This window comes from Oreochromis niloticus, linkage group LG1 (genome assembly GCF_001858045.2).
Source record: "Oreochromis niloticus isolate F11D_XX linkage group LG1, O_niloticus_UMD_NMBU, whole genome shotgun sequence".
Taxonomy (NCBI): Eukaryota; Metazoa; Chordata; class Actinopteri; order Cichliformes; family Cichlidae; genus Oreochromis; species Oreochromis niloticus.
Genome location: NC_031965.2, coordinates 11,439,610 through 11,459,142, shown reverse-complemented (window position 1 = coordinate 11,459,142; position 19,533 = coordinate 11,439,610). Strand labels below are relative to the sequence as shown.

The 19,533-nt window shown below is 39.3% G+C and overlaps 1 protein-coding gene across 2 annotated transcripts in view; it reads left to right on the top strand.

Moving 5' to 3' along the window:
• The window catches only part of adamts7 (a disintegrin-like and metallopeptidase (reprolysin type) with thrombospondin type 1 motif, 7), a 74,968-nt gene that overhangs the window by 41,526 nt on the left and 13,909 nt on the right, over nucleotides 1-19,533 (top strand). For both annotated transcript variants that reach the window (XM_025902909.1, XM_005455666.4), the window contains exons 14-23: nucleotides 1,318-1,438; nucleotides 1,985-2,229; nucleotides 2,640-2,781; nucleotides 8,097-8,223; nucleotides 9,887-10,100; nucleotides 11,088-12,857; nucleotides 13,267-13,419; nucleotides 16,128-16,301; nucleotides 17,239-17,385; nucleotides 18,037-18,199. In XM_025902909.1, the coding sequence (XP_025758694.1) occupies nucleotides 1,318-1,438; nucleotides 1,985-2,229; nucleotides 2,640-2,781; nucleotides 8,097-8,223; nucleotides 9,887-10,100; nucleotides 11,088-12,857; nucleotides 13,267-13,419; nucleotides 16,128-16,301; nucleotides 17,239-17,385; nucleotides 18,037-18,199 (3,256 nt within the window). The remainder of the gene's footprint in view (nucleotides 1-1,317; nucleotides 1,439-1,984; nucleotides 2,230-2,639; nucleotides 2,782-8,096; nucleotides 8,224-9,886; nucleotides 10,101-11,087; nucleotides 12,858-13,266; nucleotides 13,420-16,127; nucleotides 16,302-17,238; nucleotides 17,386-18,036; nucleotides 18,200-19,533) is intronic.

Here is a 19,533-nt window from a genome sequence, read left to right as displayed (position 1 = left end):
TTCCATATATACTGTCCTCAGGTTTGAAGGTGTTTCCTCTCTTGACTGGCAAAACTTTGTATTGATTGATGGGGGTGTTTTTTCTTCTGTTGCGTTTGTGCTTTGTCGCTCATGCAGTAAACTGAGTTGGTGCTCGTCTTGTTTTCTCTGCTGGCAAATTTTGTACATTTGACATTATGGGTGACAATAAGCATGCTGATTAAAAAAAAATAGAAAAGAAAGAAGGAAAGACGGGGAAAAAAAAATCTGGAGGCTGTTATCTTAAGATAGCAGCCTGTTCTTGCCTATCACCCTGGGCTAAAATGCCAGTCATTGAAACAGACACTATTTGGGTACCGAGTGGACAGCAGTCTCTGACTCTGGGTATCTGACTTCATGACATTTTGTGACATTTTTGTCACACACCCACACGCTCTTTGTCTAAGATGGCCCGTTTGTGGTTTTCGATTCAAGAAATTTGATTCTCCGTAACATAAAAAGCAAGTATTAATCACATGTGTAATCTAGGAACACCACGGGAAGCATGTTCCCATCCTAAGTTTGGTCAGATAAATAAATAAAAAATAAGTACATACCTTTATTCAAGTACTGTATATAAATGCAACTTTGAGGTACTCAGTTTTCTGCTGATTTCGACTCTTTCAGTAGTATTATTGTGCTATGAATGTCTATTTATTTGCTATTTTGCCTAGCTTTAACTTTAGAATAAAATAGAATTGAATAGCCTTCTGCCTTTGCATGTACATAATTAAGAAATATATTGAAATGCACAGTTTAAATTTATTGATTTGGCAGCTAAATCCATAAGATAGGTAGCAAGATAGTGATGTAATTAAACATCAGTGCATATGATTTATTATATTATATAGATGCAATTCTGCATAATGCATACTTAAAAAAAAGGCATGTTTTCTTGCTATTGTGTTTGCACTTTTACCAAAGTCAAATTTTGTTTACATGGAATTAAGTAAAAGAAGCACTTTTACAGAGTTTGCTCGATTGCTGCCTTGTGTTTATCTGGATTACATGTTGTGCCTTCATTTGCACCATGCAAGAGTACAGTATCCAGCAAACCCAACCTAAAAAGTAAATAAATAAATAGTACACTGTAGTATTAAGGATTACTTTGAGCTTCATTTGGATCATCTGCCCACTCCAAACAAGTCAAAGGTACATGAGACAGTCTCTGCTGTTTTTCTGGCTTTTAGAAAGCGATGTACACAGGAACTACCACTGTTCGAAGGGTTACCAAGTCACATTTGCTACATAATGTCCGTTATCGTGATACTGATCATTCTTGTGGCATGTTTCTAACAGAATATAGGCTGTGATTACGCGATAGATTCCACTGCTGTAGAGGATCGCTGTGGAGTGTGCAATGGTAACGGCTCCACCTGTACAACTGTGAGGAAAACATTTGAAGAGAGTGAAGGGCTGGGTATGTTGTTTTCTTTTCTGTTTTTTACATTAACCCTATTCACAAAAGTTATTTTGACACATCACGAAGATCTGTACAAAGAACAGATGTAAGAAATCAAAAGGGATGATGGGTAAACTGAGTTGAGCTGTTTCTGTTTCAGAGTTCAGGATTTATTTGTTGTTGTCTTAACATGTTATTCCACAAAATCTTTGCTGTGGGGAAAAAAACAGATTATAACCTCTCAAAATAGTATGTTTTTTACAGTTGTAACATTTTTGAATGTCTTTTTTGTGGATACATCATTTAAAACACCTGGAAGATTTCCAGGTATAAATTCTGACTTACACATTTGTTACAGTGACTGAAAACAAATTTGGAACCATAGGTCGCTATTTTACAACTTAACTCCATTTTCTCCTCTTTTCTAAATGCCCTTACGTTAGCATAATACACACTAAGTATTTGTTTTTTCTCCACCATAATCTGCACTTTTTGTTCACCACGTATCAGAATATTTCTATTTCACAAAGTTTGGTCTTTCACTAAAATTTGACATCTCTTTAGGCTATGTAGACATTGGACTGATCCCAGAGGGAGCCTGGGACATTCACATTGAGGAGTTGGGTGAAGCTAGAAATTTCTTGGCACTCCGAAGTGACAATCCCAGCAAGTATTTCCTGAATGGTGGCTGGACGATACAGTGGAGTGGAGAATACAAGGCAGCTGGAACAGTATTCACCTACCAGAGGACCGGACAGCTTGAAAACCTGACGTCTCCAGGGCCCACTACAGAGCTTCTGTGGATTCAGGTATGAGTAGACCCACGGTTTTAAATGCATTCTATCCCTTTCTAAGTCATATGGAAAGACTCTGTTTATTCCCATATGAAAAGGCTGGGAAACAAAGTCCTTTGCATTTTGATTACTTTCATTAAGACAAAAAAAATGGTTTCAGCTGCATCGGTGGTTTTTAAGAGTAACTATCATATTTTAAACTTTTAAACCCAAGTCTTTAGACTGCATAAAGTTCTGCTCCAAATAAGCAAATGTAGTAACTATCATATTTTTTGTTGACACTGGAAATAGTCTACAGCTGTGCAAATTAGAGAGGATAAGGGAAGCAAAATTTTACCACTCAGCATAACTATTTTCGATTCTACCTTGCACCTCACTTTCTGTTGCCATGAAACGTTTCTTGTTTCTTCTCTCGTGTGTTACAGCTTCTCTTTCAGGAGGCCAATCCAGGAGTGAGGTACGAGTACACCATCAGTCAAAATGTCTCAGAAAAGAACAACACCCCGCTGTCAGTTTTCTACTGGAAATACGGTTCGTGGACTGAATGCAGCGTTACTTGCGGAACAGGTAAGAGAAACAGCTTTGCTATACATAAGTGGGCAGACGTACGGGGAGTGAGAGAGATTATGGAGGAAAATGTGCCACATGCAACTATTTTTGCATGTGGAGGAATGGAGACAATTCTGTTTTGATGATGGTGGTGGATCATACTGTTCAAAATCTCCCATAGGCGTTTAATGATGCGAAGACCAGTGAAATCAATGATTGATATTCATCTTCAGAGTCATTAAACCCATGACTGAGCTCTCGTGGAGACATTGTTATCCTGGATGAGGCCGTTCCCATCAACACAAAAAGTGTTTCTTCACAGGATAAAAGTGATTGTTCAGAACAGTTTTGTATTGATTTACAGATATTCTGCTCTAGCCAGCAAAGCAGAGCTACTACATCAGCTCACTATAGGGGTCAAAAATGAGGTGACTTTAATTTGTCACAAGACAGTCAAATCCTTGATCTGACTCTAAATCAGAATAATAGTTTCTGAGAAACAACAAAAGAATGAAGAATGATTAAGAAGCATTTATGCTGTTGCTTCACACATTTCAAATAGAAAAATCTTGTTAAGATTAAAAAGGCCAGTTTGATCAATTGTTTGCTACTCTCCCGTGTGGCCCTGGTGGATGGACCCCCTCCCAGAGCCTTGCCCCGCAGTTGATTTCGCCTTCTTAATTTCTTCTCACATCTGCTCATTGGGGAGAGTTGGGTTTCTTCTTTTTATACTGTAATGGCTTCATTTGTCAGTTCAGAGTTTCACAAGGTTGTCAAATTGTCGCGTAATGAATCAAACTCATTTTGCAGGTTACAAAGACGAGAAATACAGAAGATTACGGTGGAGGTGGAGACTTTTTTTTGTCAGCCTTGTGTAAACCCACTCTGGATTTATGCATTTCCCAATGTGTGGGAAGTTTCCTAAAGAAGAAAGAAATGCCTTTCTGAGAAGTCCTTTCATCCCTTTTACATACACTCGCGGACACCTTGACCGAGTGGTTCTTTTAGATTTGACATTGATTTTCTAGATTACTCAACTTTTAAAGCTTGTCTTAGCATTGAAGCTGTACTATAATGTATCCAAGAATAGACTGATGGAGTTGGTGGGGCTTTAGGACTTTTAGTGCCCAGTTGGATGCTGTATAGCAGCGGTCCCCAACCTTTTTTGGGACAATATTTTCACAGACCGGCCTTTAAGGTGACGCGGATAAATACAACAAAATAAAATGATATGACCAAAACAAAAACTGTGGTATGTTGTAAATATAATAATAAATGGGAATTTACTGTGTAATTGTGTAACTTTATTAGCAGCGTTCTCCTGAAATGCGCCAACAACATTGAGAGTAACATCCTCCTCTCTGCGCCTTAATGCTCGCTGGTTGCTATGGTAACACTTTCTTTCAAAATAAGACACACAACTACAACACGCGAAAAGACCCAGGGAAACCGAGCTAACGATAAAAACCCTGAAAACCATAAATTTCACACCCGACTAACCACTCTAACAACTTTGCGGCCCGGTACCAAATGATCCACGGACCGGTACCGGTCTGTGTCCCGGGCGTTGGGGACCGCTGCTGTATAGCATAACATTTGATCAGCAAATATCACTTGTCAGTTGTTTGTCACCATGGTGCCATGGTTGTTGGAAATATTACCTCACAGCAGTCAGGTCCTGTGTTTGAATCCACCGTTTGGCTGAGACCTTTCTGTGTGGACTCGTCGTGTCTGTGTGGGTTCTCTCGGCGTAATCGGGTTTCCTCCCACAGTCCACAGACATCCAGGTAGTTGGGTTTAGGGTGATTGGTGATTGGTGAATGTGGGCATGAAAGGTTTTCTGTTGTCTTTTTTAAGTGTAATTTTTGTTGTTGTTTTAAAGTCACTACATAGTGAGCACCAGTCTGCCTCTGGTTTTGGATGATCTGGTAACAGTGTGGTAGTGGTAGTGTTAGATTGTAACATAAAGATTAAAGCTGGGAGATTTTTCTCCTCTGCTTCGATGTTTACTTTTTCGTTTTCGGGATTGCATCTTTGGTATTTTTTATGTGGTTTACTTCTTTATTCTTTATTTATGTAACTCTTTATTTGTCATATAGCTCTTTAAATGTTGTTTTAAATAATGTAAAAATCCCTTTTGACTTCTGTTTCTGGAAAACACCAGTGTATGTCTTCTTCTCCAATAAGATAAAAGGAAATGAAAATACGTAATTGAATGGTATTCAGAAATGCAAGAAGTTGAAATCCACTTTAAACAGCCAAATGGGTAAAAATGGGTAAAACAAGTTTCTGCAAGCCCTAATCGTTAGCTAAAGCTTGTCCAATTTTGCCAAGCAAGCTCAGTGTTTAGATATTTCTTTCCTCTTCTTTTTTCAGGCTTTTATTTTATTAGACATCATTTATCTGTATAACTTGGAAATCTGTATTAACCTCCCAAATAGGGGTGTTGTTTTGAGCTTGAAGATCAGTCAGAGCCTTTTCAATGAGAATCAAACTAAATCAGTGAAGCTGTTGTCCTGTTCTCGGAGACAAATGAAAAATAAGATTTGACTTTGCTTTGAAATGCATTTTCAAGAGTGATGGCCTTGGATGAATTTAATCATGCCAGTGCTTGTAACAATAACAAGCTTCACCGAGTGTCTTTCATTACTGCCTTTGTTGATCCTTTCATAAATATCACTTTACAACCACCAGCGAGGAAATTCCTATTGAGCCTCGCTTCAAGTAAAAACTGACACAAACCACATTGTGTTCCTTTACTAAAGCATTGATAATGCTTTATTGTTTAGTCTTTTTTTTTTCTTTTTAAATAGGATTACAATTTTCATAGCGTGGTGACTCACTGATAAATATCGCCGCTATACACAAAAAAAGTCTGAGCTTCACGATATAACAGCGCTCTTCTTAATGTGGCGCTTGCATGTTTTCCTTGTGTTTGTTGACCATTTCTTCCCAGAGTTCAGATTGCTCCTGGCTTTAAAACATGATTCATTTTCCATCAGAGATATTTGGATGCCACTCAGTTTCTACATCCTGATCACCAAAGCTGAAACATCTGCATATGTTGGTGGAAATCATTTTACTGAGTGGGCTGTCTAGACTTGGTGGGATTCAGAGATTTGGAAGTGAAAGGCTTAATTCTGAAAATACCATAAGGGCAGCAGCAGCAGAAGTGCAGAAGAGCTAATACAGTAACCTCACCTGCTTTAGTATTCGTTAGTTAGTACACGCTAACAAGACAGTACAGTGGTATATCTAGCTGGAGATCCTTTATCTTCCCTGGGTGTCCCTGTTTTACCCACATTCAGAAGCTTCTCGGTGTACCAAGAATTCACGACAAGAGAACATTATTTGTCCAAGTAGTGTTTCAATTTAGCCACAAACATCATGTCATCAATATGGGGTGTTTCTCTGTATTTTTTTTCCCCCCATTTCATTTCTTTTCTTCTTTCTGTCTCCGTGCGGCTTCCAATCTCACATAGCTGTCATGACCCTTAAGACGTATCTTTGAAGGTGTAAATTAGCTATCAAATGTGCATTGTGGCCCTCAGCAGGATCAGAGCAGAGGGCGCTGTGAGCCGAGGGTTGTCTTCTGCTTCGACAGGATGAAAGTCCCCTCAGGAGAGTGAGAGGAATGATGGAGAGCGTTTTCGCATGAGATAAACCTGTTGTCAGCCTATTAGGTACAGTTTGTGCAATGCTGTTTGAAACCATAAAGACTCACCATCCGTATATGCACACCACGATTCTGTTGATATCTTTTCTTGTGGTGTAACCATTTAGGCGGCTAAAATTAACAACCAACAAATTTGTAAAATATGGGATGAAAAAAGCTTTGAGAATTTGGTCGATTTTTTGTTGTAAAAGTAAAGGTATCACTGGAATAGGAGCAGTTTGCATAGACGGTACTCAGCATAATGTTAAAATTCAAGAGGACTGTTCAAACTTTTAACATTTATTCAGAATCCTTTCACGTTTAAACATGCACATGTTTCAAACACTCTGCCTACAGAGATTTTTAAAAAATGGCTTTAAAATGTTTTCTCTATCGCTTAAATAAAGGAAACCTGTCATCATTAAAATGTTTTTGTCACAGTTCTTTCTTTCTTCTTAACTCATCTTGAGTCACTATTTTTATTTACCTTGTTTTAATCATTGCCATTAAATTACTTTTACCAGTGCGTTTGTTTATATATCTTGTAAGGTTGTCCATATGTTTGAAATAGAACGATAGATCTTAACTGCCTAACCACAGGCATATGGATTTAGATCAGTTTTATATATTAGTCACAAAAATGCAGGTTCTTGGTTTATCTGAAAAATGGTTTATTGACTGTGATGTTTCTCATGAACGCCTCGAGCCAGCGTGTCCCCAGGTATATTCAATAGGAGGAACAAACGGGACTGAATGCTGGCCAAGGAAGGTTTTGGATACGTGTCATCCTGACACGTAAACCCAGGCGGCATTGTCCTGCTGAAATAGCCACAGGACAGTGTGCTGCCACAAGAGTGGCACAGCTACAGCTTGGATAACCTCATCTTGGTACCTCTATCCAGTCAGGCTTGCCAGCAGTGCCAGCTTTCAGCCACCAGTCTGGCCTCAGTCGCCTTCAGTCAGTTGCAACATGGTGGCTCAACATGACAGTGTTGTAAATACTGGGTTTTATGTGGGTTTTGAGACTAGTTGTGTGATACTGTAGTAAATTTAACCAATTCTGAGCAGTACAAGTGAGTTAATTTGTGTTTGGTAAACAAATTACCAACCCCTCCATGAACTAAAATTAACTGGAATAGGCTTTGACTATGTTTGGGTTTAAAGTGATGTTCTGAAAAATGGATTTCAAGCAAAGATTCAAAATGTGTTTCATATACGTTTTTTTTCTTCTTCTCCGTTTTTTGGCTCAATTACATTGCTAGCAGCATTTATCTCGGCATACATCATTTCACAATGAAGCGAATGAATCAAAACACAGATGTGCCAATGTAGCAGTCTTTTTTCTTAATGTTAAATGGTTCAAAATGACTTTTGTTGTGGAAGCCGTGGAACGGGTTCGCAAATAAAATGTACATTAAAATGGGCAGCTCTGTTTTTCCACTTCCACACATATTTTTAATTATGTTGCAAATCCTTTAAATGTAATCCTTTAGTTTAAAATAATAATTGAACAGTGAAACCACCTGGCTGGTTTGTTAACATCTTTTTACAGCCCTTCGTGTCGGATTTTTAATATGTGTAACGGATAAATATGTCGACACTTTTTGTTTTGCTTCTTATAATCATTTATAAGTTGTGTACTAGGTGTCACAGAAAGTTTCTCTCTTCTGTATTTCAGGTGTTCAGAAGCAGATTATCCACTGTGTGGAAAAGACAACTGGGATAGTTGAGGAGCATTTCTGTGACCACTTAACCCGACTTGACCACAACCAAACCAGCTGTAATAAGGATCCTTGTCCAGCCATGTGAGTTGTTTTTTTGTCTCCCAGATTTACAAAAGGACACCTGCAGTGTTGGTGCTTTAACCCTCGCACACACAAAAAAATTCTGCGTGTTCTACAATCATCAAACAATCAAAGCTGCCAAACCTAAAGTTACAGCAAGTTTAATATTTGTCTACAGAATAAATTTCCATGTTGTAACAGGTTTAATTAACTCAAAAATTGCAGTTTGCCCTTTATTTTAATTTATTTTTTCAAGCCTTTGAAGACAAATTGTTTCTTATGTGTTTTCTTTTTTAAAAAAAATTACCTTTTGACTCTTTTTTTTAATTGGACAAAACAAGAGAAGTGAAATAGCCAGCAGGCATTTTTACTTCCATGCATTTGACAGCACCAAAGTACGTCTTGTGTTAAGAGCCCAGTGTCTTCTTGGAAAAGGATGTTTGGCCAGTGGATCCACCCTTTGCTCTGGAAGCTGCAGGAGTGCCGTCGTTCACGCTTTTGTGGGATGTTAGAATTGATGTTTAAAAGACGGTGCTTGAATTATGAACAACAAAAAATTTAAAAAAAATTGCAGAAATAATTAATCATTTATTTATTTGTTTGTTTATTTGTTTCAGTTCATGTGGAGAGTCTAAGGAGCTTGAAAAGAAGGCGTTCTTGAAGACATTTCACCTCTCATCCGAGAAGCTTCTTCGGATGAGAGGTGAACCGACTTCAAGGACCAGGCGCCTTCTTTCCAAGCTCCTTAGACTACAATGGCCTGGATGACAGAGAACCTTCACAGACATATTCATGTGGAGATGATTTTTTTCCTGTATTTAGTAATATTTAGATTTTTTACAAAGACAAAGTTTAGCCACTTTTAGTTGTCTGTGAGGAAACTTTGGAGTTGCATAAGGACGAAGATCCGATGTAAAACAAATAAAATAAATCTACACAAATCAAATATGCAGAGCTCCCTGCTGTTCCCATGCCTTGTTAAAAAGGGAGTGAAAAATAGTTTCTTTAGTTCTCTGTTAGATGTAAAACATGCCAGTAAAGATTTTGCATGTAGAAACATTATAACAGATTTTTTTAGAATATTTATTTCCAGTGTTGATGGTAATCTGTAAAAGTCAGTTACAACAGACACACATCAAAAACAGGCAGCGAGGTTTATATTCATGATGGATGGATGGATGGTTACATTCTCACTGTGAAAAATCAGCAATATAAAGGGTAACTATACTGTTATGTATGCATAAAAGCTTTTTTTTTTTTTAAATTGTCAAACATAAAAAAACAAAAAAACAAATATACAATGAATGCTCACTACATCGCTGCATAATAATTAAAAAAATGAATATATATCTGTCCATTCCACTGGTTCTATCTGAACTACAGTGTCTTCTTGTGACAATATAGTTAATCATTATAATCTCAAAATGCTCACTCGTGGCCAGAAATGTCCTTTAGTGAAGCACAGCTTGAGATATTACTATTGACAAGCAATTCTGTTGGAGGCACAGTGTGGACATGATGTGCTTGGGACCATAAAACCAAACTCAGTGAACATTTGTAACACAGCCATCTAAAACCACCGAGAGTCATCTGCATTGTCACAGTCATTAAATACACTCTTATTCTACCCTAAGCATAGCATTGCATTTGAAATCAGTGTAATCTTTTGTGTCTCGTTGTGTAGATGGTGGGTTGGGGAGTGGCAGAAATGCTCAGCGAGCTGTGGGAGCTCAGGCCAAACTAAAAGGACAGTTCTTTGCATTCAAGCATTAAGTGTGGAGGAGCAGAAAGCCCTGGAGCCCAGTAACTGTGAACACATCCCCAAACCTGAGTCACTATCCTCCTGCAACACACACATTCCCTGCCCAGCAGACTGGACCACTGGCAGCTGGTCAAAGGTGAGTGTGGGTCAGAATCTGAGGTTCAGGTTTAACCAGAATTTCTTACAGCAAGCTTCACATTTGGGGGAAATGAATTATTTACCAATCGTGGAGAAAGTTTTCTAGTTTTTTCTATTTTGAAAGCATTCGTTCACACAAAACATTTTTGATATCCAATTCAGTTGTTATACACATTTAGTGGTACTGATCATTTAAGACACTGCTGGTTGCTTAAATGTCTTTTGTGTAACTAGTTCTCTGTCTCTGTTACACATAGACACAGTGTGAAATAAAGTAATTGGTATTGGCTAAAACTGAAGCCAGATTTAAGGGTGTTTAAATGTGAGCATTGACCTCACCCTATTCTCAGCATTCTCTGTACTTTATTACTTCTGCCAGGCCTTTTGAATGGATATATGGAAATCTTTTGTCCAGACCAAAGTATTTCTCCACAACTGTTTGAAGGATGACCATAAATGTATGGTTTAGATATTCATCTCCTTCACAGTCTTAACTGCTCAGCCTGTTTGGGACAAGAACAAGTTGAGAAAGATATAGCATGAAGTGAAGGTGTGGCTGATGCCCTTCCCCACACAGCACCAATCTTAACACCTCCTCAGCCTTCCTCAGCTACCTCCATTTCAGAACTCCCTGCTGTCCATCCTCCTCTCAGATTAACCTGCCTAGACACATGACTGTCACGACTGGTGAGGTGACAGCTCGATCATCTACACCAAGTCTAGACCCCCGATCTCATCAGTCCTAAGGTCCTGAAGTCCTGTGCTGCCCAGCTGTCTAGCATCCTGGAACACCTCTTAAACCTGAGCTTGTTGCGGGTACCAGTGCTGTGGAAGACATCATCATATTGTTTTCCAACAGACCTTTACACATTTTATAGTCTTTGTTATGTTTTTTAAGCACACTGTAAATCTGTAGACCTGAGAAAATGTCAACAGAGCTGTTGCATCGCTTAATAATGCTTTGGTCTTTTCTTTTCCCTTACAGTGTTCACTGTCCTGTGGAAGTGGAGTACGTCACCGTAATGTTACCTGCTCTAGAAACACAGGGGTTGATTGTGACCCCCAAAAGAAACCTTTAGCTGTCAGTACCTGCTACATCCAGGAATGTCCACAGATTGTCGATAATTTTGGAGGTTTCGACTGGTCTGGAAGCGGCTGGTCCAGCAAAGAAGTGCTTAATGAAATAAACCCCATACCCGAAGTCAAACCTCCTCCCAAGTACAGCACCACCAGAGAGCAGCCAAGAGTTCATAACGACCTTAATGACATCGTTGAGGGAGATTTCCACTACCACAACAACATTGAAAATACTGATCACTCTCAGGACAACTATGTCCCCGTGGATGATTTTTACTATGACTACAACTTTATCAACTTCCATGAGGACTTGTCAGATGACTTTGAGAGCAATGGAAACAATTCAGACAGTCACGGTTTGAGTGTTTCGCAGGAGGTCGAGCCAACCCACAGTGTGAAAGAAGATGCTCACATGGAAACTGCAGCCACTCCCACAGCTACGACAGCCGTTCCAAAGCCCACTGCCTACACTTTGGAAACGGAAAATCCTCAGAACATAAAAGTGAACATAACAAAGGACAGTAAAAATGCAGCGGCAAAAGAGGTTTCGCAAACAAATTCTGAAAACTTGGATGACTATCTTTCTGAGGATTTTCTTCTGCCTGTGTCGACCACTCACTCTCCACTATTGTCTACAACTCAGCAATCAAAACCAGCGGCAGAGAAGCATGGCATTCTGTGGCTGCCTGAAAACATTAGTGCAGTGCCTAGTCTGGGTTCCACTACAAAGCAGCCTTTACAGGATGTGAAATGGGGGCAATATGCAGAGGAGGCTGAAAATAACTATGACAGCTTCAGTGAGGAGGAAAATCACACTGAGGATGTCACTATGACTCCAAAGCAGACTGTTTCTACTCCGAGACAACTAACAGCTATCAGTACTCCTGACTCCACTGTTGAAGGGGCTCAGGAAACAAAGGGATATGATAATTATGACTATATCTCTGTAGACCAAGAGGATGTCGAGAGTCCAGAACCTTCAGGCCCCCCCACATCAAAAACTACAATTCAGATTAAGACTGAAGCTCCTCTGGATGAAAATACTGCAGAAATACCTCAACCCAGTGGGTCAACATTATTTTCAAATGTCTTCACAATGGAGGATGTCAACACGGATCAGACTAATTTTGATACATTATACGCCACTACCGAGAATTATTCACGGGATACCGACAGAGACCTCAGCACAACCTCACTTCCTGCCTCTGAGAAATCCGTTCCTCCCCCTGTTTCCTCTCTGCTAATCTCAGGTAACCAAGAGGCCTCCACATCATTAACTGGAACAGCAATCATACCTCCTACTCAGTTTTCTCCAGCTGATTTCCCAACGCATACGATGAAACCGATTCCATCAAAGCCAGAGTTCACTAAAACAACTGGGACGTATCCCGCATCTCAAGCTCCGTTGTTTGATGTAGTGAATTATGACTACAATGAAATAGCCTTTCCACCCGTGGTGAGGAGCGGCATTAACAGTGATCCTGGCTCTTCATACCAGGTTTCAACAAGCTCAGGAGCCACTCCTCAACACAGCACAACATCAGCACAAGACTCGGAGTCGCCCATACCTGCTGTGCCCTTTTTGCCAACCCTTCCAGCTGTCCTAACATCTGTCCAAACTTACGTCCACACACAAAACACTGCAGCTGCCTACTGGATTGCTGGCAACTGGAGTGCTGTACGTATGAAATAATTTACACATTACACCTGCTTTTATTTTCCAGGCAAATAAAAAAAAACACAAAATAAAAGCATTATCTTCTTTCTTTAGGGACAAGATTTGAGCTAGGGTTAACACAGCAAGTGTCAACGTACATAATAAACTGCTTCAATACCGAAAACATCTCTAAATTTCAATTGTGTTCTTATCCACAAGCTTTTCTTGTGCATGCTGGTGTTCTTTGTGCATCCATCCATCCATTCGCTTCCACTTATCCCTTTCAGGGTCGCGGGGGGCACTGGAGCCTATCCCAGCTGTCATAGGGCGAGAGGCGTGGGTTTCTTGTGCATGCTGGTGTTCTTTGTGCATCCGGCCATTAAATTGTGCAGCACAAAATTATTCTAATATGAGTTATGTTTACGGGCAGTGCTCCACCACCTGTGGACTCGGTGCTATCTGGAGAACTTTGACTTGCAGTACTGGATCACAGTCGGACTGTGATCCCACAAAGAGGCCCGCACCTGCCCAGAGGTGTTACCTCCGCCCATGCTCTACATGGAAAGTCGGGGAATGGAGTAAGGTGAGACTACTTGTTTCATATATCATATATATGTATATATCATATACAAATCAAAAGTTAAATAAATAAAATTGTAGTAAGGTGGACTTTTCTATTTACTATTTTTTATTACAGCAGGATTTTAGGCAACGGTGATTTGTCTAGGACTTTGGTCTAGACTGAACTCTAATATCTCTGACTGGATTTGCAAGTCAAAGCTTTGTGTCTGATATTCTCGTTCAAAGTTGGACAACAGCTAACATTATGCATGGTGTAATAAATGTGGGCATGTTGGCATTTTGTTTGCATTGAGCTCAGTGTCGTGTTTACTCAGCCTTAAGCAGACTCTGACGTGGCTGTAGATTTATTTTTTTGCAACCTTATTTTATAGTTTTTCCAATAACAAACAAACAAACCGATGCAATGTTCGCCACCCCCTGGGATTACAGATACACCATGGAAAGAAAAAGAAAACAGCTTTGATATAATACATGGAGGTGGATATGAATAAGATAAAGAATGTATACATTTATGGAAGGAGTAAACATCATCGCATTGTGATTTTGCCGCCTTTTCTTTTTTTACACATTCAGTGAAAAGTCACAGAAAGCGTTTCTTTCATCCACATGGTGAAAGATGGAGGTTTGTCAGAGAGAATATGTTTTCAGGCCAATAAAGAAGCAAAAGCGATTGGTTTTGGTTGTGCTGCAGGAACCATGACCTCTAAAAGAGAGACCTTGAAAATGAAGATATATGGACAGTGTTATTGTTTTTCTGCACAAAAATGGCAGGGGCTTGAAAAAAAATCGTCAAAAATTCCCAGTCCCAAAACATATGAGCTTGAGTAGCTGGAGCTTCATGGCAGTGTAAACATGCTGGGGTAACATTAGGATATGGTTTTTTTTACAAGTTTAACCATTGAGCAGTGCAAATGATGTACCAATTTAAACTGAATCAGACTTTGTTTAATGCAAAGAGAAATATGAAAACATTCCCTGGGGAGGTCAGTGTTAGATCCTGTTGCCATGGCACCTTTGTTTTTCCCCATGATGATGGATTCATACTCTCAATCTTAGTGCAGACTTTAGACATATTACCTTTTGCATAGAAGTAAACCATGTTTTTCATCCATATCATTACTGGCTGTTAGATATTGGAGCCTGAAATGCTTACTAAGAAAACCACTGATTTATAAACTATTTATAAAAAACAATTCATAAAAAAATCTGCCTCAAGTAACACGAGTGTTCATTTTACAAAATGATCTCTTAAAAAAGAGCTAGACCATTGTTTCTGTGCCGAGTTCAGTTCAATTCAGTTTTATTTATATAGCGCCAAATCACAACAACAGTCCCATCAAGGCGCTTTATATTGTAAGGTAGACCCTACAATAATACATACAGAGAAAGTTTGACTCTGTTGTAATGGGGTAGAAGAGAGAAGACAGGAGAAAGACCAATGCATGTATACTTATGGGTCGCCTGTCCAACGCAGTAAGCCAAACCACCACTAGAAAACAAGTGATGTGAAAATATTTTTTCACATCACTTTTTTCATACGTGGAATGGACCTGTTCCATACAACGGAAGAAATCGAGTTGTGTGGTTCTGTAAACGCAGATTTGGGTAAGAAAACGAGCACCATATGGAAATGGTACAAAAGGCAGAATAAAACCATCATTTTGTTTGTGTTAAATCTTCTTGTTTCCAGCTCTCTGTGTAAAACTGAAAGTGATGAGCCTCAATAGGTTAAAGTTGTGCCTTTTTGGACAGGTAGGGCAATGAGAAGAAAGTTGTGCTTGCTGTTTAAAGATTTCATGGATTAATCCACTTCTGATCATCTGGTTGAAGTTATACTAAATAAAAGGCAACAAGAATTGCTGGTAATACATTTTTAAAGCCATCCATTGACTAACCTGACTAGATACCAGCTTTCTGGGGTGGAAAAAACACGTTAAAATTACACTGCAAATGAAGCTCCTTTATATTCATGGGTTACACTGATGAAGGCTACAGGCTAATAAAGAGCAAGACAATAAAGCTGCCCTTTATACTGAAAGTGTTGCTGATGATTTACCCTCTTCAGACTTTCTGCTCTTTGTAGACCTTGGAAGTAGGTGAAGTTATGCCTTTTCTGCCTTCACTAAGTTGTAAAGCTGATTTCTAACAACAAGTCCACAATAAACATCCAGGAGTCAACTGGTACGTTTTAGGTGTTTACTATCAGAGGCACTGTGATACAGAAAGAAAAAAACAATATGTTATATTTATGATGTCATTTACTTGCTTTTACAATATCAAACTCTGAGTCATTAAACTTCATGCACATCTCACGTAAACACAAAACATATCCCGAAAACTTTACTGATTATTTTCCCCAAGTATCTAGCAGTTAGCGCAAGGCTAAAATTACATTGAAAATGGGCTAACACACTGAAATTGTAGCCGTTTCTCAACTGTTACACAAAACTATTACTGGTAAGCTCAACACAACACATGGCTACTGCTTACTGGCATGTGCTCTTTCAGGCTCAACAGAAAAAAAATGAACAAAAAGTGGAAAAGACAACCGTTTGGCTTAAAGGCCTTTTTCAATGGAGAGAAACTACTGGAGAGAAGTCTGCTGGTACAAAAAACACGTGGTCAAATTCACATGATTGCCTTAAGGGGGGAGCACAGAGCCAGAAGACTTTACTCTGTCTCTAATTGTTGGGCCATGTGTTTTCACAGTGCTCCAAGAATTGTGAAGGCGGCATTAAACTGCGGGAGGTTCAGTGCTTTGACCTGAGGGACCAAAGACCCCTTCGACCTTTCCACTGCCGAGCCATGTCCTCCAGGCCCCAAACGACGATGCCCTGTAACCTTCAGCCATGTCTTGAATGGTACACCTCCTCCTGGGGTCAGGTCAGTAATATCAAACAAAGGGTTAGTGACTTTGTGATGAAATGCAGTTCTGTATACACAGATAAAATTTCTAAGTGGAAAAGTGGAAAAAAGAAAAAATCTGGAAGACAGTCAGCTGGTAGACACTGTTTGTCTATGATTGCCTGCACCCAAGAATATGACTTTGGCTGCAGGGTTAACATTTTTCAACTCCCCGAAGAATGTGACGTTTCCGAAGACTTTGTTCTTTTAAGTGGTTTACCTCATAATCTTTACGTAACGAAAATGGTCACAGTTAATGGATTATCAATGTCGAAGAAGCCTCCACAATTTAATTTTTATCAAATCAATTAAAAAAAATTAGCTTCTTGGAAAGTTTAGAGGGAAAAAAGGGCATTAAATGTCATCTTGTTGCATTCAAATTTCTTCTTGCATCTAAGCTTAGCAGTCGTCTCAGTCAAGGCTGTAAGACTTTACACTTCAAAGTATAAGAACGGGGCTTCTATTACTTGTACAATATGGGCATGCTCCTCAATATAGTTGACAGATAATAGAGGTGCGTCCACATGGCTGTCATGATTTGGTGTAGGTGTGTTGTGCCAGTAACACAGCCATAATGGGGTTTTTTTCTTATAACAATGCTATGAAAGGCTGTCATTACACATCTAGATGCTGAAAACCAAAGAGGCTTATAGGAGTCAGGCTGTGGCGTATTTATGGAATCTATTTTCGATTTTTACTTAAGCCATCAAATTATTTTTGTTGTACTCGGGTGTTTTTGATGGGGGGGATTACTGTTCTTTTTTTAAAATGCGGTGCTGTGTTTTGTGGATATTTCAACATCTCTGTTATCCCCTTGGATTTGTTTAATGTCTGAAATCCATAGAATCAATCAGTCAACCTAAACACTGAGATTTACAGCCTCCATGTGTTTGCTGTTGTGCTCTGGGTTGGTCAGTGCTCTGAGGTGTGCGGAGGAGGTCAACAGCAGCGTATCGTCACCTGTCCGGAGGAGGATCAATGCGACAGAGACCATGAGCCCAGCACCATCCAGTCATGTAATAGCCATCCTTGTGCTCAGTGGCTCACCGGATCATGGGGACAGGTACTACGAAAGCATTGCTGATTGAATTTAAAAACCAAAATCATGAGAACATCCCTGTTGTTGATGAAGTGTTATTGCTTGAGGTACGAAAGGATCATGATTACCTTGCATAGAAGTCCACAAAATAATTTGATGTCCTTCATTTCATACAGCGGTTTTTTGTTTTTTTTTCTGGAGTAGAAATCCTTAAACAAAAATTGCAATCCTATAAAAGAGTTCATTGCAGACTATGCACAGTGTATTGCCAATGTAACCTGTTCACCCGACCAAAAGCTTTTCAAGAATCTTTCAGGAGAATTCATGAGACACCCAGATGAGCAGCACAAAGCGTTTGAGTAGAGTTTGGGGAGAATCAGTCTATCAGGTCGGAATCAGTGAATCGGGGCCAATCAGGCCAATCAGGAGCGCTGGGGCCTCTCAGATTCACCTTTTAGATTGAGAATGTCAAAAATATACTATCCTCTTTACTGACAGCTGAAGAAGTTCTGCACATCTTGTAATATTTTAACTGGTGTCAGTTGAAATGTGGCCCTTAATTGTCAATCATAAACTTGGAGAAGAGTTTGGGGAACACTGATATTATTGTACAAGACAAACGTTGTTTCACTTGCCTTTAAAACACATTAAAATTGTTTGCCTCTCTTCGTGCAGTGTTCAGCTTCTTGCGGAGTTGGAGTGCAGCATCGACTTATTAAATGTGTTGACACCAGAGCCGAGACAGATGGAGAAGTTGATCAAGCTCAATGTCACCACGAGCCACCGCCTGACAGCACCCGAAAGTGTAACACACAAGAGTGTGAGAGCGTACAGCCTGGTGAGTACGTTTGAAGGAAAAAAAGTGGTCATTTGGTTGAATACTAATATTTCCCCAATTCCACAAAAGTTAGGACGCTGTGAAAAATGTAAATAAAAGCCGAATCTCATAAACACATATATTGTCCACAGTACAACATATAAAACAGTCAGTGTTTAAATTGAGAAGATGTACCATTTTAAGCATCTCCCCTCAGTCGGTAAACATCTGGGAACTGTGGAGAGCAGCTGCTGGAGTTTTAGATATGAATGTTGGTCCATTCTTGTTTGATAGAAGATTCTTGGTGCTAAACAGTTCTGTGTCTTCTTTGTTGTATTATTTGTATCATGATGCTCCGAACCTGGAGTCTTCTGCTGCCAAGCCGTGCCATGATAGCTGCAGTATGCACTTTAGTTTAGCTTTGTCTAGCTTAAACACGCACAGCCTTCCCCTTTGCAAACTGCCAATGTCATAGGCACTGTTGCCTGAGAACAAGCCAGATGGTCTCGCTCCATCCATGTTTTCCAAAATTAAAAAAAAAAGTTAAAACAAAACAATAACTTTGTTTTGTTTTAACTTAGAGAAGACGACAGCATTTCTGGATTGTGTTCACCTTTGGCTGCTTGTCTGCACGATAAAGGTTTGACCTGCATTTGTGGATGCCACAGTTGGGATATATTACTGCCAAATTCAAAATGAGCTGAAATTATGAATGAAATAGTAAAATGTCTCACTTTAACCATTTAATATGTTTTCGATTGTGATTAAAATTTGCTCTTAGGAGGTCCAAATCATTGCATTCTGTTGCCAATTACATTTTACACAGTGCCCCGACTACTTTTGTATTAAGGGTTGCATAATGTGTGTTTATGTTTATATAATGATTATCCAGCTAATCCTCCATTTATGTAACACACTAACAGAATTATTGTGATAATCATGATTACAAAGAGCACTTAAAGACGGCGCGCCTGTTGCCGACGGTTCAGTTTAAAAGATTAAATTAAAAAGATTGTGAGGATTAACAGATTTATATTTTGCTGCTGGCGGCAAGTGTAGTTGCTCTCACTAAGATGTGATTTTTTTTTTAAACTTTCCCTAAATATTATATGTCAGTGTTAATTAAATTTTAGCTGCAACTCTAAGAATGATCAAAACACACTGCTGTTACGGTCAATGTCCTGCAGCCATTAAAATATCTTTGTGTGGTCGGCTCCAGTCCCGAGCTAATTTGACATTTTATACAAGTAGAGGAAACTGATTAAGAAGCAGATGTGGGTTGTTTTTTTTGTGTGTTTCCTTTAGGTTGTTTGATAGCAAATAATTGGTTCTAAACATGTTAAATTAGTCAAAAT